At 36.2% G+C, this 23,590-nt stretch overlaps 2 protein-coding genes across 3 annotated transcripts in view; one reads left to right on the forward strand and one right to left on the reverse strand.

Moving 5' to 3' along the window:
* Positions 1-1,271: 1,271 nt before the first annotated feature.
* LOC113236594 lies at positions 1,272-7,729 on the reverse strand. 2 transcript variants are annotated; one of them, XM_026472738.1, is made up of 7 exons: positions 7,368-7,729; positions 6,574-6,746; positions 5,865-6,015; positions 4,577-4,708; positions 4,190-4,352; positions 2,626-3,878; positions 1,272-2,526 (listed from the first exon to the last, which is right to left on the reverse strand). In XM_026472738.1, exons 1-7 carry the CDS (start codon positions 7,598-7,600, stop codon positions 2,118-2,120), a joined length of 2,514 nt encoding a protein of 837 aa, XP_026328523.1. In that variant the 5' UTR covers positions 7,601-7,729; the 3' UTR covers positions 1,272-2,117. The 2 variants fall into 2 exon arrangements, with proteins under 2 accessions (XP_026328523.1, XP_026328522.1); XM_026472737.1 differs by having other exon boundaries at positions 1,272-3,878.
* Positions 7,730-7,859: 130 nt separating this feature from the next.
* Positions 7,860-23,590, forward strand: part of LOC113236595 — a 17,935-nt gene continuing 2,204 nt past the window's right edge. Inside the window, exons 1-4 of the mRNA XM_026472739.1 lie at positions 7,860-8,031; positions 14,718-14,830; positions 21,142-21,308; positions 22,927-23,113. Coding sequence (XP_026328524.1) covers positions 7,996-8,031; positions 14,718-14,830; positions 21,142-21,308; positions 22,927-23,113 — 503 coding nt within the window. The 5' untranslated portion in view covers positions 7,860-7,995. The remainder of the gene's footprint in view (positions 8,032-14,717; positions 14,831-21,141; positions 21,309-22,926; positions 23,114-23,590) is intronic.

Genomic DNA, 23,590 nt, shown 5'->3' on the forward strand with positions numbered 1-23,590 from the left:
TTTGTCTTAGTATCACTTAGTACTAAAATACAGAGATATAGGGCACTAGAAGTTATTTAAAAAAGCCTATCTCTCAGGTCCCAAACTAGGGACTTCCCTGTACAATGATTACCAGAGAAAATAATTCACTCCGGGGTACTACCCAGAACACCAGAACTAATTTAGAAATGTTCACTTCCCAAATTGGTTCTACCAGCAAAGGAACCTGGAACCACCTTATCCAGCACCCACAGTGGGTACAATATGAAATATAACTTGCAAATTTTCCCTTCATTCTTTCATGGGCTTAGAACCATCAAATTGCTACAGACTTGTGTTGTTCATTTAAAATCATTATCAGCCTATTGTAGTCCACTGCTGGACATAGGCCTTTCCAATGTTTGCCATTTCGCAGTACCTAATAATACCTGATGTCTAGAAATAATTTGGAAGGTCATAAAAAGTCACTGTATAATGAGAACAATTCTGCTGGAAAGGTAAAACATCTAACGTGCGTTTGAAAAATGTTACAGGAGCGTGATATAGAGTATTTTTTTTAAGAAATAAATCATAACTCTGATTTTATTTGTTGTATGGAAAAATTGAAACTGTCTAGTTTTCCATATAACAAATAAAATTAGAATGATTTTTTTTTCTTAAAAAATTACTTTGAATCGCTCTTCTATATTTTCCAAATTCAAGTTAGAAATTATACCTTTCCAGGGTCTAATAATACAATATTATTGTATTATATTATGCAGAATAATGTAATGTGTTTTGTCACTCAATGTTACATAATTAATAGTTCTAAAAAAGGATGGAAATTGATTAAAATTAATTTTAAATTTTAAGTGACAAAAAGTTTTACTGTAGTATTTTTATTAGATAACGTTGTAGTTGTGTAAAAATTGGTATATTTATTGTTTCATAGTATATTATGTAGTAATGTTTTTGATAGTTGTATGTTTATGTAATAAATTTTTAAGTTCAATGTGTAATAATTATTGAACTTAAAAAATTATATTGGAGTACTTTATTTAGAAGATTATTTTAAGTAGAAATAATAATATTTTATTTTTCTAAAAAGCATTTATTTGTTACGTTGACTAGAAACCTTACAGCATAAAATATTATTTATTGCTCATAAGACTTATTGCAAATAACTATTAAAACTTCATAAAATTATTCAACGTTTTGTACATTTTAAGTACAACATATAAGGCACAGATGTTTCAATATAGCACCATGGTTTTTTTAATAATACATAAACAAATCTGTATTATTTTAATATAAATGTACTATAAATTCTTTCATATAATGTACACAAAATAACATCATATATTATATTAAAATAATTTTATATAACAAATGGCACATAATACTTACTGGTAGGATTCTTTGTGCAGAACCAACGCACTATATATTTCTATAGTAAAGCAGCTATGTTATGTTCCGCATTGGAGGGCTGGGAGCGCCAGCGCAATCACAAGTTACGGGAAACTTAAAAGTTTATGTTCTGCGGTCGGTACCGCACTTGCAATGTTAAAGATACTCCCCTAATATCTTGAATATCTAATGGGCGGCGGTAATCACTCTCCAAGGTTGGACAGTGACCTTACACTTAGCTGGTTTGTTAACCATAAAAAAATTAAACTGGAACAAAATACATTTTGAAAAATCCATACGTAAGTAAATGTAATTCTACATTGCACTCTATTCATATACTATATCAATGTAACATTGCACTTATCTATTGAAATTTTATCACAATGTGTTATTTGGGTACTTTGTTTTTACCTAATTATTTTGTCATACTGCATGTTTGTTATGTGACAAGGAGAATTTCTATGCTTGGCCAAGTTAAAGTTTTGCGCATCAATTCAGAGAACAAACCAAGGCATTTTGTTCTACTCACCACTTATAAACTCGTGTTATCTGGCAATTATAAAAATACAAATAAATATTTGTCAAGCAAAGATAAGCAACATTCATTAAAGATGTCGGCTAACACAGATATTAAAAATATATATAAATGTAATAGTACTTAAATAGATAATGTTGAGGAAATAGCGATAGGTAATGCATAAGGAAGTGAATGCTTTTGTAAGTAAATTAAATGCAATGATTACAGCGACTAGCTAAAGACTCGTTGTTAAATTCAAATTGTGAGCTTTGAACGCCTCCAACATCGCTTCATTATCCGATAGAAATTGTTTGAACGCATTAAGTTTTTTAAAGCAGATTGTCACACAGCATGATTTAGATACAGCAGCGGTATTGTTAGTATTACAACACGACACTGTTTGTGATGTACTTTGTTTAGCTGGATTGTTCGTACAACAGCCCTTCCCACTTTTGTCGTTACACGAACATTTGAAACTCTCTATTGCCGATTCTGTTTCGTCGTCACATTCATGAAGGGTATAAACTCCTAGATCTTCTAAATTAGAATTGTTATGCCTTCGGTGATAATGCAAGAATGTATTATGATTTTTGTCTGTTGCTTTCCCGCATCCAGTAACGCATTTCATACTGGCGTGGTCACATTTGCAATCAACACAGGTGCACGTGTCTGCTGTGCACTGATTAGGCCTGTCTGTGGTCTTATCTGTGCAACTTTGACATTCTCCATCTGATGGATCACATTTGCAGTTTGTGCATGAACAAATTCCAGCGTCGGCTGCCAGTTGCTTTAATGCATTCCTTTTTGCTATCTCTTTCCCGAAAATATTTTCCGTCCTTACCACATACATATCTGATGGTGGTTCGTTATCGAATAATAACGTGTCTTCTAAAGCTAAGTCTGTGTTAAAGAGCACAGATATTGCTGGATTAATTTCAATCTTCTGTTGCACTTTTGATGGTGGTGGTGGAGTACTCAAAAGCCTATCAACTTCGTGCTCGGGTGTTTTAAGGAAATTGTCACTGAAGAGCACTGTTTCGGATGGGTTAAATTCTATTTTTTCTTCGGCTTTTGATGTCGTTAATATATTTAGTTTATCATCGTCTGAAGAGCATAAGAAGGTATCATCGAAAAGAATATTATCTGAATTGTGGATTGCATTTCCTTCCTTTGTTGGAGGCGGAGTGTTTAGCGATCTGTCTGGAGAATCAGTGGTGATGTGCAAAAAGTTATCTAACTCTTTATCGAGTTTACTGCACTGCATGTTTGATATTAATTCACTGTCATTGAAAACTTTTTCATTGACATCTAATATTGTTGGTGTGTCTAAGTTGAAAGAATTTTGTGACACCAGGTTTGCGGTCGGCGGTACTTCTTGATTCAAATCTATGTAGCTTTGTATATGAGTTGGAACAAACGTGGCTAGTGTAAATATATTTTCTGGCGTTTTCTCCTTTATGCTTACTGGAGTTTCTGAAATAGAAGCAGCTAAAGCACTGACGTCCACCCATGGGGCTTGTACTTCAATTTCATTGGCAAGAGCGAGTTGCATGGCTTTTGATTCCACTTCTAGCTTACAACTAGTTCCTGGTTGTGGCGGTATTATCGGGCGCAGATCTCCGACTTCCCATGAACTTACATCAGGGTCCTTTTTGTTATTTTTGGTCGCAGCGAAATGAGATATTGCGTCTAAATTAGTTACGTCATAATCAGCTAAATTGTCAGTTTCGTTATGTTTCATGTCGGCATTAGAGTGGTCAAAAAGCAGTTCTGTTATATCTACGGTGTTATTAGTGCATTGCATTTGGGTATTGGCTCTATTGATGTCTTCGAGGCTGCCGTCAGTAGAATTGGACTCTGTGGTGATTCGACCAAAGGATTCGAGAAGTCCGTCCCAGTTCATGAAATCTTGCACTGGCTTTGTTGAGATAGAAGGCGATGTCGATGTTATTGGAATTGCTTCAATAACTTTGATACTTGGTGCTTCAGCTTCGATCTGAATAAAATACCAAATATGCTTGCATTTAATAGGTATTACCACATCTACAACATAATGATGTTTAGTAATTTATCATTTCGTACTATATATATTATACAATCTTTTAATTGTGTTAAATTACTTTTGTTTAAACGCCATTGAAGTAAATCGACCTCCTATTTACTATTAATGTACAATATAATGTATGAAAATATTAATTTCAAGTTTACAATTAGAAGAAAAGACGATTTTCGTAAAAATTCAGGTTTAATTATCATCAGTTATCGGGTAGTTGGAATCACAGCTTTTATTTTGGAGACATAACGCACCTGATGTTTTTTAGCATGAGCCCGGAGACTGGTTGTTGTGGAGAAAAGCCGACCACAACCCGGCGCCGCGCACGCGTAAGGCCGAGATCCTGAATGAGTCCGCGTATGCGCCTTAAGGTGGTGTGATGCAGTGAAGGACTTGCCACATCCGTCTGATTTGCACCTAGGGAGTTTACGTTCTCTAATGTTAAAGTCAGCCATTTCCGCATTGCAGCTATTTAAAGTCTTCCAAAAAGGTGTACTGGTTTTATTCTCCACGTAATCTACTTAGATTCGGAAAGTCTATTGAAGGACGTTTCAATAAAAGCTAATGAGTATCGAATTTCATTAATGAAGCACGAAAAAGAATTCTTCGTACATTGCATTGCAATTATGATTTTATCTTACTTGTAAGGTCTTTCTTGCGTATGTGTTCGGATATGTTTCTTCAAGTCACTAAGAGTTGTAAAAAACTTTGCACAGCCGTCCGCTTTGCAATTAAATGTATCTCCACTGTGTAATCTTTGGTGTGCTCGGAGTCTGAAAGAAGGTTGTAAGGTAACCGTGATCACCCTATCTCGGTAAAATGTTGCGTTATTCTCCCAGCGTTAAAAGAACTCTCGAAGAAGTTCCTTTTTAAGGCAATAATAGAAAATGGCATAGAAGTATATTTACTTCTAAACTATTCTGACGTCAAATAAATCGCTCTTGGTGTTGTAAATGAAAAGCCACAGAGCAAACATGAAATCTTATTGGCTTAGTAGGAACAGTGATACGATCTGAATTTGTGCTCATGATACGTTGTTTAACAGGTGCACATCAGGAAATAATATCACGTAGTTGCTTATTGCAAGTTTTAATAATATTTGCATAAATCATTTACTACGCGAAAAGCCAAATAAATGTGGATGACACATGATAGTTAAAAGTCTACTGCAACGTGTAGGTACTTTATTAAACAAAATGAGGTATTCCTTGAAAATGCCAAGGCAAAAAGTTCCAAGATGAACGTGTGTAATAAAGAAAGCAGGTATGCTAAGAACGTAGCGAATGACATTCCATAATGTCTATTTATCCCACTGGACGACTGGCGCAATGAATGATACCTAGGTATGAAATGTTTTGATAGTCGAGTGTATTTATGGCAAGAAAATACAAACTAGTTTTGGAGTAAACAAAAAGAAAATGAAAAACTTAAAAAAACCAATAATAATAAACGTGACAGACTTTAGTAAATCACATCAGCGCAAATAAAGTTTCTCGGATACAATGTTCAAATTGGCAGATTCCCAGAAAAGATAAATCAGAAGTCAGTTTTCAGATAGTAATTTGTGTTTCAAACACGAAAATGAAAGTCAAAACAAATAGCGTTCCGCGAATTGTACGTGGACGCGAAGGACTTGTGGCTCTCTTGAGTAATTAGGTACTTTAAAACTTCAAACACTTAAAGACGTGTTGAAAACTTGGAACCATATCAAAAGAAAAAACTTGGCTTTTTAATCTCTACCGTTGATTTAGAAAACAACATGTTAATAGAACTGCGTTTAAGAACAGCATTAATTATAAGTGACTATTCACATCTGTGTCTTTTCACCTATAGGTAAAAGCTTTGTCTTAACTGCTCTTTATCAGTACCTATAGCCCGAAATATGATCGGTCGTTATCCCGTTTTTTTTGTCATTTCGATTCTACCGACCTGTAAAGGGTGTTGAAAGCTTTTCTGCATCCGCCAATATTGCAGGCAAATGGTTTAGACTTGGTATGTGCACGGACATGGATTTTCAGACTGTATGATGTGAGAAATGCCTTGTTACATGACTGCATAGGACACTTGAATCTGTATTCACCTGAAACCAACACAAGTTGATCTATCAGTAGAGTTTTGTTAGATTAATCAATGCCACAATAATGTTAATACATAAGTATCGCGAAAAATTTGCTTCTCGTTTTGTACATGATTTTTGAAGTTATCTACTAGTGTCGTGCTCTTTTTATTATCGTTATGCATTTTTTCTGTTTGCAAGGGAGAGATGCTTTATGTATACTTCGAGTCCAAGGCAGTTCAAGGGCTACGTGGGACTAACCCCCAATCCCCACATTCTCACTAAAACCCTCCGACTTTCCATCTAGGCCAGATGTCGTGGTATCCCGAAGATTCATCACTATGACGCCACCATCATCATACCTACTATCGATTCAGAGTATTATTTTCAAATTGTAAACATTGGAGTCTGTTTATAAAACTTTGAATTTGTTTTACTTACAAACATTGAATTTGTTTTACTTTTGCGAGTCAGTAATATGTTTTCATTTCGCATATAATTCATTATATTTTTACTAGTTTCACTACGTTTGTTCCTTTTATTGCTAATTATATAAGTAGTGTCCGCATTCCTGTTTCTTACCTTTGTGTGTCTTCATGTGTGTCCGTAAATTGCCAACTGTACTGTATGTTCGTTCACAACCGTCATGCTCGCATTTGTATCTTGGTGTGTTGTCCTCTGGTTTTCTCCTGCCCATCTCCATTGCTTTGGTGAAGTCACTAGTCTTTGGTATATCTGATAATTTGTCATTGTGCCTAAAAAAAATAGACACAACTCCAGTTTGTTATGTTTCTCTTCATTGAATTGTTATCAGCTAAATGACTTGACAGCCATTAGTAGGTTATGTATAGTTATCGGGTGGTAACGCTATATGTTCCATTTGTGGAATTTGCTTCTGCTTGCGTCTGTCTTACGTTTATAATTATTATATCAGTGTTATGACAAGATTTCAAAACATTACCGGTGACTTTCGAAAAATCGCATTTCCAACAAAATATATTTTGCTTGACTTAATAAACTTTATATAATTCCAGCAATATTCCACAGATATCAAGTTTGATGCAAGAAACAAGAGTTTAGAATTTAAATTCTTGATGTTCTACTGAGTTGTCCTCAAACTACTAGAGAACACAGCTAGGATATTCGCATCGCATCATGATGGTAATGGACCAAAATAGAATGCCCAAAAATGAAACTTGACGAAACAGACCACTTATATACTGTATACAAGAGTGTAAGTGCGAGCGGGACGGCAATAATGTTGACAAACAGCTGATTGAATAATGACCGAAACGACGAAGAAAAGGCGGCAATGCATCGCACTTCAAAAGGTAATTAATTACTTTAAATGAATTACGCAATTTGGAAAAACTTACAGGAATACTTCATGTTTGTCGGTAAAACTGCCCTTGGGAATAGTTTGGTTTTCCGACGTCACTTTATTCTCGTCCGATTTACTGCTGTACCCACGCACATGAAACTCTTTAAAGGCTTTGTCAAATGAATTGAAATTTAGTTCACTATTAATTTTAAAGTTAGTTATAAACAAGTTTGTCGAATTGTTTGTCGGAATATCGGACGAGCCTTTGTCACCGAGCCATGCGGCCATGTTCGATAGTAAATAGTGCTGCCCCGTTGACAATTGCCGTGAACCGGTAACGTGAAATCATAGTCAATCGGCAACACCTCGGTAATATGAGAAGCTAATTCACTAAGTAGTTCATGTGTGGTGCGATAGATGGCGCTGTGTTTATAATGTGCGGAGAGAGCTGGCGGTTGGGCCGGCAAAGTAGGCGCCCGCAGCGACTACTCCCGGCTGAACTCCCGTTATAATGAACACCAACAGCACTTGTTGTCTGCGCGGGCAGTGCGCCGACCGCACGCCCTTCCACTCACGCGAATGTGTCATCTTCACATTCGGACAAAATTTCGCATATAAAAGTGTGCCGCACTAATTAATTCCCGTATCCTATCTAGTGCAATTATCAATAAATAATTTACAAAATGTGTTTAAGAAGTACGTCCGTTTATTTTTATTTGGTAAGTTTATTTTTTTAACAAATATTGTCCTTTCAACTAGTTTTTTGTTTAAAACTTGGAATCGAGGGCGTATAACTGAAACTTGTATAAAGTTAGGTGTGCTTGAATTCTTATTGGTTTCAAAATTTCGAAATCACGATTGAACGGTAATTTCGAGTTCCATTTTTCTTAAACTATTTTCGAAAAATTTGGAATGTCTTGCTAGTTAATATCCTAATAGTTTGTTTTGTTTGATTATAAGTAATATTCTATTTGTTAATCGTACAAATATTAAATGTAGAAGATAACTTGGGAAAGTTTTTCTGCTTTTATTTATTCTATATACCTATCTATTTATAAAGGTAGTTATGAGCTTGATTTTTCCGCACTTAGGATTACTTACCATTGTAGTCGTGTTTTGCATATTTATCCAGTTTATTATTTAGTCAAAATAGTTTTAACTATCGTGATTAAGGAATTATGATAGAAAATAAATCGGCAGTAACAAGATTAATCAACCTTAAAACCAGAAAACGTTCATGGCAAATTGAACAAGAGGAAATTGAACGACCGCTCAAATTGATTTTCAGATGTTTTCAAAGGTACCTATCAATTTATTGACGCTCGACTTAGTTATTGATGAGTAAAAACTGTGTAACTTTAATTACAAAGTATTTTGTCGTTAATAGATGAGAAAATTAAAAATAAGTAACATTTGTACTCAGATTGCGAATTAAAACAATTATGGACATATAAAACAAACACAAAGAATAAATCGTAATCACAAAAAAAAAGTTAAAATAAAGAAATTATAAAAAGCCAATCTAGATGTTTATAAAGGTCCAATCAGTTATATTAAATTGTTAGATGATTTAGAAAACCATGAACGACACCTTGAGGTGTGGAATGACAACAATTACAGACTCATGCTTAGTATTTGGGGACATAAATTAAAAAGATATTTAACTTACAAATATTTGCGTTAGGCACAGAGAAAGGAAGTTACGACTTCCCAACTTGATCTTAAAAAACATGTAACTACGGTCGACTGACTCATCGCCTATGCATTCGGAGCAAACGAACCGTTCAGGGAGATAGGTAAAAAAGGCATGAAACAGTGGGTGAAGCTTATCTCAGGTTTACTGTTAGACAGCACCCGTTGAACATTAACGTGTCATTAGTTGAAGGTTGCTGACCGGCTGGGAAGCCACTATGGGGATTGACGGAATGGATGATATTTATGACCTCGTTGTTTATAAAATGTTAAATCAATCTAAAGTAACTCGTCCACTATGTTGGCCAATGGACATTGATATTGAGCCCTTTGAAAATGTTAACAAAAATATGGAACGACTTAATATAAGTTACATGAAGACTTGATAACACATAAATTTAATCCAGTCTATGATGAATTGTGGGTCAGTGCTCGGATATAAAAAAATAGAATCGTCTTTAATTGACATGCAAATACAAACAATCATAAAATATTAAGTAACTCTTTCATAAATAAAAAAAACAATAGAAAAAATAGGAAAAAATAATAATAATAGAAAAAAAGTTACAGTTAATGAACAAACAAGCAAGAAAAACTTAAAACAAATAAGCAAAAAGGTCCATGACTCAGCATCTAAGGACTATGCTAATTACATAATCCTCGCTGCTTTTCTGCCATGGGCAGTCGTGATATATAAATATAATAATAATTATGTACTTACACAGTCATAGCCCTGCGCTAGGGAAACCCTGTATCGCGGGTGCCATGGACACATACATAGACAACCACAAATCACACCAAAACTCACGAGAGAAATAAATGTAGGCCATATAAATATTTCTCCCGACGCGGGAACCAAACCCGGGATTTCTGCTTGGCACACGAGCATGTTAACAGTTCGGCCACAGAGGCAGTTTTACATCACACACATGTATAGTATATCCAAGCATGATGAAAAGGACTACACTGAAAATTAAAAAACCCTTATCCTATGAAATCAGAACGTCTAGTCAACCTCAAGATATAATAGCCAAGTGTTAAATAGCGAAAATAGATTTTAAATGAAACACATTCAACGCTTCGCTTCTTTAAAGTCATTAATATCTCCTTTAATCTTATCCATAATTCGTTACAAAAATACCAGCAGTTTTTAACATTGCGTATAGAAATCTCGTACATCACTAGGCCATAAAATGTTCCTATAAATACTGCAGTCTTTTAAAATGCATCTATGTAATTTTTATCGAGCTTGGATTAATGTGCATTTTAAATCCGGTTATCAAGATTACCTGACAGCGAAAGCTAAACAAAAAAGTTACTGTAACTTTTCTAGTTCCAACAACAGCAAAAACATTTTTATTTTATACCTACCACTTCGAATAGACGTCCTGATTCAAACCAGTTCCACACTCGCCAAGAATTTGTACGACACTGGCTCTACATGCTTGGTGTTCAAATCAGGTAGGTAATCGCTTTATTACCTCATGCAGAAAGTAGATATGCTGCGAATTTCTAGTATAACATCCCGTGTTAAAAGGTCGTTGGCTTTGAATTAAACGTGAGATAAATTACGTTGAACCGCATGAATGTAAATCTCCGCATTACGATATAATTACTATAACCTTCATGCTACATAATGTACTGTGATATTATGTACAATAACGGGGTTTCGTGCACAACAAAACAAATAATATGTAATAAAAAAACAATATGAAAAACATTAAATTATTAAAACTGTATAAATACTTACATATTTTGGATAGAATCGTTGATACATAGTGCTCCTTAACTGTCATTTTGAAAATCATCTATCAAATTTACTATCATGAACAGTAACGAGAAGTGCGATCCAAAGTCTGACCGCATGAACAGTAAAGGAGTGAGAAAACAAAGAATTGAAGGATGGTATCTTTACCATCCTAACTGGGACCTAAAGAGAGAGCGACAGGGCTTATCCTGGGACCTGAGAAAGCTGAATCGCTCTTTTAGATACCCGGGTGACATTAGGGTTCCCCAAAATATTGTAGAGAACGTACGAGACAGTGTAAATTCTTGCGGAGACGGATGGGAAGCCACCTGAGTTGACTGCGACACTGTGAGATTCGGTCATATATACGAAGGCCAGAGATGAACCTTATACACAGAGTTTGCAATCGTTCAAGCTTATTTAACAGCTCTTCAATAGCATCTAAACAGCAGGAAGCAGCATTGTCTAAGAAGGGTAAAAGAAGAGATTGGGCTAAACAGATTTTGGATTTTAAAGGCAAAAAGTTGTTTGTTATTTGTGTGAATCTCTTTGCTATTGTGTAATTTATATAATTTTCGTTCCAGTTTAATGGCTATTGCGAACTTTTTCGTAGATCTTTAGAGATCTTTCTTTGAATAGATGTATTAGGTACCTTGGTCCTTTACAATTTCTTCAACTCTGGCTGTCTTCCGTTCTGGTTTACAATTTTGCGTGAATCTTTATTCCTTAAAACAACGTTTATTACTTTGTAGTGTACTCATGTTTACATTATTCCAAAGAAACAGTGAAACTTGCATCGAACTTAGCATTAAATCTAGCTTTCGCTATCTCGGAAAGCGTACTGCATGGTCGGTGGACGGAAATCGAGGTATTAAAATGTCGGTTCAAGAACGTGCTTGTCATACAATGAACCCAGGAGACCGCTAACCACTTTCGCTGGTTTTCCTATATACAATTTTCACTTTTGTATTAATTACATACCTCTGGGATTCATAACATTATAGTAATGTAATCGATCCCTAGAGAGACGTTGCGTAAACTGATATTGCGTTGAATTCGTAACTGATGGAAAGGGTGATTTAACATTTGAATCATATCTATTGAGGTTTGTTTTTTTACACACACTCATTGCCCCGATATAGGGAAACCCTGTACCGCGGGCTGGCGCCATGGATACATACAACCACAAAGTACACCCAAACTCACGAGATAAATAAATGTAGGCCGTCCAAATATTTCTTCCGATCCGGAAATCGAACCCGGGACCTCTGTGACGCAGTTCAGGATGATAATAGTTCGGCCACGGAGGCAGTTAATGTAGGTTTCTGTTAGAGACGTAAAAATGAGCTCTTGGAACGCAATATTTAGCGATAAGGCTTTTTAAACATTGTTTGGGCTTATCGCTGTATATGAGAAAGTCTGTCAACAGTGCAGGAAAAGTGTTACGTTATAAAATTTTATATTTATTATTTTAATAAGATGGCGACATGAAATGAGAAAGCCATGTAAAAATTACTGTTGTTTGTAACTCGTAATTGCTCAATTTCTCTAGTCAAAATGCAATAAAACTGCGCCGATCACCTGTCACCGTGTGTACTGTATAACATGACAGTCACATGTGAATGACCCAGAATTCGGACTCTTCACACTTTCTTCTTAGAAATTCTTCCAATTACTTGGTTAATATTTTTTGCCAAGTACATATGGCCTAATTATACTGGTACATTACTTTTCGATATTATTCAGCAAACTTTGGACTCTGTAACTACTAAATTCGAGGCAATGACGATGGCTCTGCATAGACTCCGAATATCCAAATTTACGAAAAAGTCTTGGGCTTTATAACTTTTAAAACCTTTTTGCATTTAACTTTATAATATATGCCAGCTGTAGGTAACACTTGTCATGTGCGATGATATGTGGTTAAACAATGGCGACCCAGAAATGAGATACTGGTACTTTCTTGGGTTTTTCAATTGTTGCCTGCTGTTGTGATTCCGTTGCTTCTCAGAGGGTCTAGCCATAATTTTATTATATCTCACCTGACCTAACCAAAGTGAAAGGGTACTTTGGTTTTTATCTCAAACGTACCTGTTGTTTATACACCTGTCATTGAGTTGCATTTAATAAGCGAGAAATTCGATTTTTGAACTTTCTTCTTGACTGTCCATTTTCCGATTCATTGGGTGTCACCTCTTATGTATGCAAGTTGTTTGACGGTCTTTCAAGGCCTAATAATAAAACGCCTCATATATAGGTACTTGTTAAGAAGAAACACCATTGGTATTGAACATTGCATTCCAAGTCACGTCGTTGGCTCAAAAGTGTCATGATTATAAAATAAGATAAAATTAAGATTGCAAATAAGCAGGTCTAGTACAAATTGTTTAGTCATCGTTTGGTTTTGTCCTAAATTAGACAATATGACGACGCTTTGCCGATTATATTGGACTGGCATAGAAAAGATTGTTATGTAGGATCGATACAGCTAGAAGAGCCTACCGTTTATACCTACTTGCGTGTAAGTAAGTATTTCCAAATAAGAGCTATATTGTTTACATTCTTTAACATAAGCATTTAGTTTGTCGTTGTCCCATTTACGTCCGCTAATAGCCGGATAACGCAAACCAGTGCCTAAAAACGGAATCCAAGAAAGTTTTTATAAACTTTCATCTGAACTGACAATGGCTTATCATCTTGTTAACCGGCAGAAACGTTTTTGTTTGGTCACGCCGGTCACGGCTAGCTCCTTTGATCTTTGTACATCGATTGTTTGGTTTAGTTACAATTTATTGGGTGTTTTGGGAGAGCAATGGATGAGAAGGTGCTTTGTATAGGGGAAAAGGACCGCGTGAGGTGGTTACGGGAACTGTGTCAATGTGCCATGACATACATACCGCGCACGCGCGGCGGATGGATCATGCGACAACCGATCATTTATTACATTTATGATATCGACGTGCATACGATGCTAAGTTACTGTCCTGATTCTGTTCACACGTGCTCTACAGTTCCTTGGTGTAGTCTGGGGTATATTTCCAGGTCAGGAACCTATTTTGCCGGAATAATTGTACTGCAATAAGTAGAACTCTGATGGAACTAAGCAGATTCATAACATCGTTGTCGATTGAACTGTGTGAAAATCTAATGTTCTTTAAATGGTGAATACTTACTACACAGATCTGAATGAAGCGCTGCGGTATTTTTAGCTAGTACCTCCTTTAGTTTCGTGCTTCTGGTGACTCCGCCTAGGTTTTACATAATATGTTATAGATAAATAATCATACGGTACGTGTAATATGTTGACTCGTACAAAACAGGTAAAAATACCGCTTTTTAACGCGTACTGTCAGGTGTACCTAGGCCTGCGTTCAAGATGCTAAAGGGGCGGCCGTGGAGGTGTAGTGCATCGGGCATACATGTGAGAAACTGTTAATCTGTGCTGGAACGCCTTTGAGGTAGTTCCAACAGCGTTCTGTGTGGGTTCTCAGACCGGTGGGACTCGACACTCCTGCGGAGATAGACTGAGCTCCACAACGCAACTTAATGATATATTGCCCCTCATAATAAGCTCATAAGTTAAATGTTACTAACACTATATGGATTTTATCTGAAATCAATGTTTTGAATTAAACTGAGATGTGTAACAATCGCCAAAACCTTTGAATTCGATATTTCTTGTATTCGGTAGGTATGGATTTCGGCATTCGGAACCTAACAGGGTACGGTTTTGCACAGGTTAGTTTCGGTACATTTAATGTTGAGTGGTTTTAATCCGTTTTGTGGGAGCCAACAGGTAGATAGTGTGTAGTTTGGATTCTACTGTTTTCTTAATGTATTTTTCTAATGGGGCTGACATGTTCAATAATGATCAAAGCCCCTAAATAAATAAAGACAAAAGAAAATCAAAGTTAATTGTTATTTTATTTTTATTTTACCAACCGTTCTTGTGTTTATCCTTTCCAGACTTTCCTAGCAAGCTATGTGTTAGCGGACTGCGGACCAAGACTGAAATACGCATGGGGAGATGCGCTCCAAGGCACAGACTGCGCGGGACCAGATGGATCTCCGTACCCTAGGTAACTACACTTACTCCATGGTACGAAAAAGCGGGAAATTCATAGTGACAGGCATTCAGAGCTATAAATCGCAAATGTCTGAGGGGCACTCGTGCCTGTAATTTCACCAGCACCCTTACCTTTCAAAACCGGAACGCAGTAATGCTCATATTACTGCTTGGCGGCAGAAATAGGTAAGGTGGCAGTACTTCCCTGGACGAACTTTTTCACAAGGAGCTCTACTGCTACTAATTTAAGGGTCGTATTCCAGAACTCTACTCAATACTCAAGTCAGGACTTGAGTAGTGCAGTGAGCACTGAAAATCATACTCAAGTCCTTGCCATTAGGGTCGTATTTCCAGTGCTTGAAATCATACTCAAGTCTGCTGAAATCCTGACTTGAGCATTGAATATAGTTCTGGAATACGACCCTTAGACTTAAAAAAAAGGTATATAAATAATAGGATAATGTGCCATAGGCGGCTTTACTGTAGTAATTTCTTTCAAGCAATTCCAGGATAGAAGCCGTGGTACCTTAATGCGTTTACCTACCGCCCTCGAACAGAGGGTCTTGAGTTCGAATCCTGGCTTGCACCACTGCGTTTCGGAATATATGTATTATTATTATGCGCGATTAATTTGAAATTTACCATGAGCTTTTCGATGAAGGAAAACATTGCGAGGAAACCTGCCAGTCCCCTGAAGTCCCCAACCCGCACTCGGAAAGCGCGGTGGACTAACCCAAAAGCGGCCTAAATCTACGCCTGGGAGGAGACCCATTTCCGGCAGTGGGACGTATAAATTGGTTAATGATATTCATTTAATACTAACAAAGGAAGTAATGAATGAATAAAATATTCTTTATTCTCATAAAATTAAAGCGGTAACTTCCAAGCAATCTTAGGATAGAAGGAACCTATTACTGAGGGTGTCACGCCGTTTTCGTAAATTGCAACGGTACAATAAAGTCGTTCTTTGCTAAGCAACTTAAGGTATGTTAGCGTCTTTACTTTAGTTAAAAAAAAGTGTCGACAAGATGATAATAAACTAGCAATACTTTTCAAATTAACACAGACTATAAATGGTTTACCGATCTCGTCCTTTTACTAGTTGGTATCGTTCGTTGACCTAAATTCTAGCGGTTAGTTGCTGCTACAGTCGCGGCCGTGATTGACGAGAAGCGATGCTATATTTAAGCTATAATGACCTTAATGGTATAATGTCCGGGTACCGGACTTCAAACGCTTTTAAGTGGGCTCCTTTAGAAAATTTCAATGCTTACGAAGTTAATTTATACTTACTGTGCACAACAAATGATTTATTTTATTATAGACAGCAATTGTTGTCGGTGTAGTTTTTGTAGGAGTACAGGCTCCTTGTGAAAGATTTCGTCCAGGGAAGTACTGCCACCTTACCTATTTCTGCCGTTATGCAGTATTGTGAGCATTTTTACGTTTTGGTTTTAAAGGGTGCTGGTGAAGTTACAGGCACATGGGACTGCTCAGGTGACGGGCGCAGTGGCAGACCACTCAGATCTTTGTGATTTAAAGCACGGAGTGGTATTGCGACTGTTTGTTCTGTCACTTGGTATCATAGAAAAGGTTGAAAATTTTTAGAATGTTTGCTTTAGTTTTTTTTTAATGTTACTTGTTTTGTTATTGACTCGGCGTTGAGGCTATGTGAGAAGGGTTGCCTTGGTTCGAGTATACTTAGGACTGAATGGAAGCGAATTTTTCTAACGATATTGTACATAGCATAATGAACTAAAATTATTTCCTGAACTTTAACAACAATGCGTATTAATAGTGGCATTGTGTTTTACAAACTAATTTAAAAATTAGCGCTTACTAACGTGGGCAGATGGCGCTAATCCTGAACAAAATAAAAGAATATCTGGCAGTATACTTAAAAATGATTGCAACAAGCGCCATCTAGTTTATTGGTTTGTTACCTCTACAAATTAGAGTAGCTTTGGTAAAGTGCAGCTGGTCAATGTAAAACAAATTGGTTACAAAAATAGCTATTTGGTATTCGTCGCGACATCTGTTGTACGAAATATTACTAAGTACCTGACTACGTTTTCTTGTATCGGGAGTCTTCTTGAGTTATTGGTTCATGGCTGTACACTACGGCTACTACACATTTGTTGTAAATATTATTCGAAAAAAGAAGGTGTTCTTGCATTGACTTACAATTATATGGACGTCGGGTCCGCGCTAAAAAGTGTCCGAACTTATAGGGCGTTAAAATCGTATACAGAGCGTCATTCACGCTTTAGTCTTCGTTTGTTCGACTGACAGCGAAGCAAGCAAAATTAGACAGTACTGCGATGACATTACAATTTAAATCCAACGTTTTAGCTTTTTCATATTCCTTTACATCTCACTACGTTTAAATAGGTTGACTTGAGACGTTTTTTTCGTGGTTTTTGTATTAGACCCGTCGTCCATTTATTTGTAAGTCAATGTGTTCTTGCAATACTATTGTGCTATATTGAAATAACTTTGGTAAAATGCATTGGATACTTCGTATTCATATTTTTGTACCAGTATCGCGATTTGGTACACACACATAGACAACCAAAATCCAAACTCACGAGTTAAATAAATGTTGGCCATACAAATATTTTTCCCGGCCCGGGATCGCACCCGGGACCTCTCCATAGCAAATCAGCATGGTACCTAATCGTGCAAAACAGGCAGCGGTAATCAATATTAAAATATGAAAAATGTGTATATAATTACATTCGCAATGATTAATGTTTTATAATTATTAATAAATAGATCGAACATAAATAAAAATTCCTTCTAGACCCAAACCAGCGATCTCGCCATACTGTGGCATCAGCAGTGGCTCTGTCAACTGAGCTATAGAACGTACCAACAGACCTTACGAATTTACGTCCGTCCTTCAGAATTTACGTCCAGCCGGATAGAAGGAGTTTTTTTTAAGAGTTCGATCTTCTATATTAATAATAATTAAAACATCGTGATATTTATTAAACTTAATAGATCTGTTTTTTGTTTGATATTTGTATAAATTTACCTAAATTACATCTCAGAATGTAATGTTGCTCGTTTCTCATACTTTTCCTATGTGACTAATTTCGTTGAATCCATTAAACTATTGCTTAATGTTCTTGTATTAAAAGTAAAAAGAATTTTAACAAGGGTATGTTGTTCTAAGGTTTTAAAAATCGCTTCGATCTTCAAACCAATTCCCAGTATCCACGATAGATATTTCTCGTCTTATCCAATGGACATTCCATGCCAGTGACAAATATAGGTGCTATTGCGTCTCGGAATTTATGGTTTATGAGCGAATCTTCTTAGCGAAATGAAAAAGAAATAGATAAGAAAACAGAACGAGAAAAATTATCAAAATAATGTGAATTACGCTGAATGTACTGATTTGCGTATCTAATATATTTCTCATCTTTTTGTGTGAGACAAGTTATATTATACCGCTTTGGCAGCTTAGAAGGAATAATGAGTAGTCAACGTACTATATTTACGTATGTAAAGTAGGTACTGTTTAGACATATAGCTATATAGATCGGTTTTTTTATGATACTAAGTCTTCACTTAGTTAGACGAACAAAGTCGTTGTCTGGTGGTAAGCGACACCCCTGTCCCTAACAGTTGCAGTGCCACTGAGTGCTTTAAATCACAAAGATCTGAGGGGCACTGCCTTTGCGCCAGACATCCTGAGACTAAAGCTGACAATGCTTTGTATTTCACCAGCACCCCATGTACATTTTTATGATAAAATAAGTGCGCATTTTACATCCATCTCAACTGATGGAAAGTGACGATGAGGTCAACAATGGTGTATGCACACCTAAACAGTGCCTATACACTCTCACCTTGAAAAGGCCCAAGTTACAGCGTCCAGGGGCGAAAACACGATTTCTAAAAATTTTCACGATAGAAAAATAACAAACTTACCTCGAAATTTTACAAGAAAACCTGTAGCTGTATTCAATAGGTATTTTACCAATACCAATGATTTTTTTTAATATCAAGTCAACTAAATAGACTACGTATACAGATTCCACACTACGACAAACATATTTTCCATATTTCCACTCCATAATGTCGTATGGTACCATTCTATGGGGTGACTCCACTGATTCTGACAGGGTATTCATTATTCAGAAACGAGCAATGAGGATACTTGCCGGAGTAACATGAAGAGTCTCTTGTAGGGACTTATTTGTGAGACACAGGATGATGACCATGTATTCGTTGTACTTATATGGCGTAATCACATTCATACGAAAAAACTTACACAACTTTGAAAGGCATGAAAGCCGTTATAACACCCGCTCCACAGGACGACTGAGGGTCGTACCGCGACGGTTAGCACTTACTGAAAAAATCCGCGCGTAATCGGCCCGGCTTATTATGAGCACCTACCCGTTGACTTAAAAAGTAAGCCTTATGATGAAACATTTGATCGTCGACTGATAGACTTTTTGTTGGATAATGCGTGTTATTCCACTGAAGAATATAGGGACATGGTCTTGTAATATATGTTGTAATTTATAGATTATTAGGTAGATATAAATATTATTCTACAGAAATGAATAAATTACATAAACTTTATGCATACAATCATTATATTGACATACTTATTATTATATTATTTAATATGTTCCCTTATTATTTCACATAACTACATTGACTATGTTAAAATTACGTAGTACAAAACTTGTACTGGATGTTTGTAATTTTTTGAAATGTAACATATATTACTATTTGTAACGATTCTTGTAATACAATATATTGTTAATAATAATGTAAAGTTTACAAGATAATAAATAAATCTAAATCTATAGTATACGATATACATTTTTCAAATAGCTTTTTACAAACGAAAAAAAAAATTCTGAAATAAAGCCCGTATTCCTACCGCTCGACTCTTCAGTATGATTCCAAACACTGAAGGATACAAAGGACGTTAGTGACATAACTTTCTGTTCTGACAAGTTATATAACGTTACAGAAATGGTTGGTTATGTTAACAAGACTCATAGTTCCCAGCAAAGCGTTGTTCCTATTCTTCCGCAAATCTCATAAACCCGTGGCATTTCTCACGAGTCCCGTTAGACGCATTAGTGCGTTCATCCTCACCTCTCGTGGGATTTTTCTCACCCACTAGCAAATGAACGACGCAGTAGAGTAATTTTCTACGTAACTCTTAGCAATTTCATTATCATTACCATCATTATCTTTGCGTTGTGCAAAGTGTAACGGCAATGATTTTAACGCCATCTGATGTCATTAGCAGACAATTATTTGCTGTTCTCGTGCTTGAAAAGTCGATTCATTGTTTGCGACCAAGGTTCCTTCAAACGTGCCTCATCTAACATATGGATCAGCCTTTACACGTAGAAGGAGTAATGTATCAATCGAGTCATTGTAGACTTTCAGACGCAATATCTGACATCTGACAAGCAATCCAAGGATGCAGGTTTGCACTTGTACGTGCGTGTTTCTATGTGTGTGTGTGTATGTTTACGAGTATTTTTATGCTTGTTAATTCTTGGGCAATGTTAAGCATTAGATTATGGTGTATGTCAGCGACGCTGTGTCATAACCCTGTTTCAGATGTCTGTTATATTATTCAATTGACGAGCAATTCCACATAGCCAAACCATTAAGCCAGTCTAGTGAAAAGTACGAAATTCGCAACGTCCATCTGCACTACAGCCAGTACTACAATAAGTTACCTACCTTAGATTCTTTACTAAATAGCAGGGCAAATTATAATAGTGTAGTGGCTCAGGATGCACGTTCACACAAGACTGAGGGTCGTATTCCAGAACTCTACTCAATACTCAAGTCAGGACTTGAGTATTGCAGTGAGCACTGAAAATCATACACAAGCCCTTGCCATTAGGGTCGTATTTCCAGTGCTTGTGTTGCCAGTGCAATCCTGACTTGAGCATTGAGTAGAGTTCTAGAATACGACCCTTAGAAATCGTTCTAATTTTGTCGATTGTCTTTATCACTGGTTTGGAGATACTCCATAATGGATTGACTCTATTTACACCATGCCAATAATGGTTTGGCTTAGCGGAATGACTCGTCGATTGGCTCCGTGTAAGCGATCCTTTACAGAATCTCGTTGAAGTAAAATTGTACTTTCAAATCACAAACATTTATTTTGGTAGCTGAACATATAAATGTTACAAACACAATATTATAAAGAAACTGTTTCAGATTTTTGCAAAGTCCCAACTATCGACCGTACTAGAAGATTGATCGGATAGTTAATATTACAACTGTGCAAGGCTTTATTAGGAGTATCCTACTCTCCTGTTTCAGGCACTTGGTGAACAGGGCGCTAAAGTCAGGTCCATGGGGCCAGTCCTCGCGGCAGGCGCGCACCGCACGGACACTCGACCCGGCCATCATGCGGCGCGCGCTGCTCGACGCACACGCAGGCTACTCCGAAAGGCCCATGACCACGGCTGGTGGAGGGAATAGAACGGGTTCGTAAACAATTACATACTGCCGGGGCTTGTTATGATTTCCATTCTATTTAGTCGTGTTCTTCATTGCTGAAGATGTCCTAGAAATTAAGTTTTATTGAATGTTTCATCATTCATATTTTTTTTTGTGAAATTGCTCCATAAGTTTGTTATAATTATTAATACAAAGATCGAACTCTTAGGAAAAAAATCCTTCGATGCGGCTGGGTTCGAACCAACGCCTTCTAGCAAAACGTGCTAGAGGTTATGCCAAAAACAAGCCGCGGACCTTACGAATTTTTCTATGAGCTTGTTGCAGATCTTTGTCTTGGTATTTTTATCGACTTTTTGCCGTAGCGCTATCTGAGACATCTATTTCTTCACTCAGTTACCAGCAGCTGACAAAAGATGTCGCTTTAATAAATTGTAATTAAGTTTCATTGCATGCCAGGATGTTTCAGCATTGTCATATTGATTACTGATTGCCTTCTTTATGCTTATTTTGATAGTTCGCCTACTAGTATAGAATTTTTTTGTATTCCTATACATTTTAATAAGAACAGGCAGATTTGAACTTATACATGTTGAATTAAAATGAAAAACTTTAAAATATGTTTTCGTATTTTTAATAACATAGTTCTAAATGCAAGTGTATGTATGTATGAACTTACAAAATTTGACAAATTAAATGAAACTATCCCCAGTAGTTGGACAAATATTAGACCGGTGATGATTCAAATGAAACAAGTTCAGCTATTTATTGCATAAGCGTGACCAACATTCAGTCGAGAGTCGGTAAAATATTAAAAGATACTATACCTGTTATTAAGATATTAAGACATGTTATTAATTACAATGTGTATTTAGAGACTACTCAAACATTTTTTAAATAATTGGAAGTAATAATATGAAATTTCAATGAAAACAGTCTCATTAAATAATGATATATGAGATAAATGAAATATGAGATAAATGGCATAACCAGCGCAGAATAGGCACCATCGGATGTGGGGATAGTATTTATTTGCGAACTAGCAAAAAAAATCAGTAGAACAATATCACCCTTTTAACGGAACTCGAAATAATTATATAAATATACAGTTTTTTTTAATGGGACAGAGTGGGGAAATCCGAAACCATAGAAGATACAAGGTCACTGGAAAACTGTCTCTGGAGGAAACTGTCTTAGGAACCAACCACTGAGTCATTTTGCGTTAAAAAAAATTTCAATTTTATTCATTTTGTATGAAAATATTTTATGAAATTTGACTAACTTCTGCTGTCCCGAGTTTTTTTTTCCCATACAATGAAATGACCCCTACTTGAAACTGAGTCGATTAGCATTAAAAAAAATTTTGATCAATTTTAGTCATTTTTATGGTCAACTCAGACTTGACCAAAAAATCGACTATACTAAAATTGTTTTCACGAAAGAAAACGCCTAATAGTTCTTAACAAACGAAAACACAAAACACAAACGAAAACAGTTTCCTTGTATCGTCTATGGTTTCGGATTTCCCCATACTATCCCATTAAAAAACACACTGTATAATAATGACATTATTATATTATAATAGGTAAAAATATAACAATTATATAAATATCACCTAATCATTGCATCGTTTCTCGTTTTCCAAAGGTCGGTCAAGCAACGTACCAGGGCTGTCACCGATGAGCACGAACTCGTGTGGCGGCACGCGCCTTTGCCGCACGAGGTACAACACCACTGCACCCATGTACGGTGTGTCCTTAACGTCGGGACAGCCTGTTACCATCGTCCAGAAGTTCCCAGACTTATTGCAGCAGGTTGTTTTTGAAGTTTGCGAGTGAGTATCCATTGTACACTCAGCCACAGTTTAAGCTATCACTTTTTAATCGATCTCAAAAAGGAGGAGGTTCTCGATAATTTTGTTTTATGTCTATGACCGTGCATTGTATTCAAACAAACCGACTTTTCTGGAGTTCTCAATACGATCGACTGTATTTTTTTTGTTTATGTTACTTGATTACTCAGGGATTTGTGAACCGATTTTGATGATTCTTTTTTGTTGGAAAGGGGGTACCTCAGTATCATAAATAAAAAAAAAATAAAAATAAAAATCTTTTATTTTCAGACACCATAGGTCCATAGTTTCTTAGTAAGCAACCTTATACTATATTAGTAACAAATGACTGTATGGTGAATTTATGGTGTATTGTATATGAAGTGTACATTAAACTTTTAAAGTCGAAATGTCAAAATATTCAAAAGTATCGATTCCATTTAAATTTGAAGAAAACATTCCACCTCTAAGGGTGGCAAA

This window comes from Hyposmocoma kahamanoa, unplaced genomic scaffold (assembly GCF_003589595.1).
Source record: "Hyposmocoma kahamanoa isolate Upper Pololo Valley unplaced genomic scaffold, ASM358959v1 92, whole genome shotgun sequence".
Lineage (NCBI taxonomy): Eukaryota > Metazoa > Arthropoda > Insecta > Lepidoptera > Cosmopterigidae > Hyposmocoma > Hyposmocoma kahamanoa.

What these genes read in the sequence shown, in the direction of transcription:
- LOC113236594 (XM_026472737.1), bottom strand. Translation starts at nt 7,600, where the DNA reads ATGGCCGCATGGCTCGGTGACAAAGGCTCGTCCGATATTCCGACAAAC. An exon ending in GACAAACATGAAGTATTCCT is followed by an intron (nt 6,747 to 7,367) that starts GTAAGTTTTTCC and finishes TATTTTTTTTAG; the next exon opens with GCACAATGACAAATTATCAG. An exon ending in CTCATGCTAAAAAACATCAG is followed by an intron (nt 3,879 to 4,189) that starts GTGCGTTATGTC and finishes TATTTTATTCAG; the next exon opens with ATCGAAGCTGAAGCACCAAG.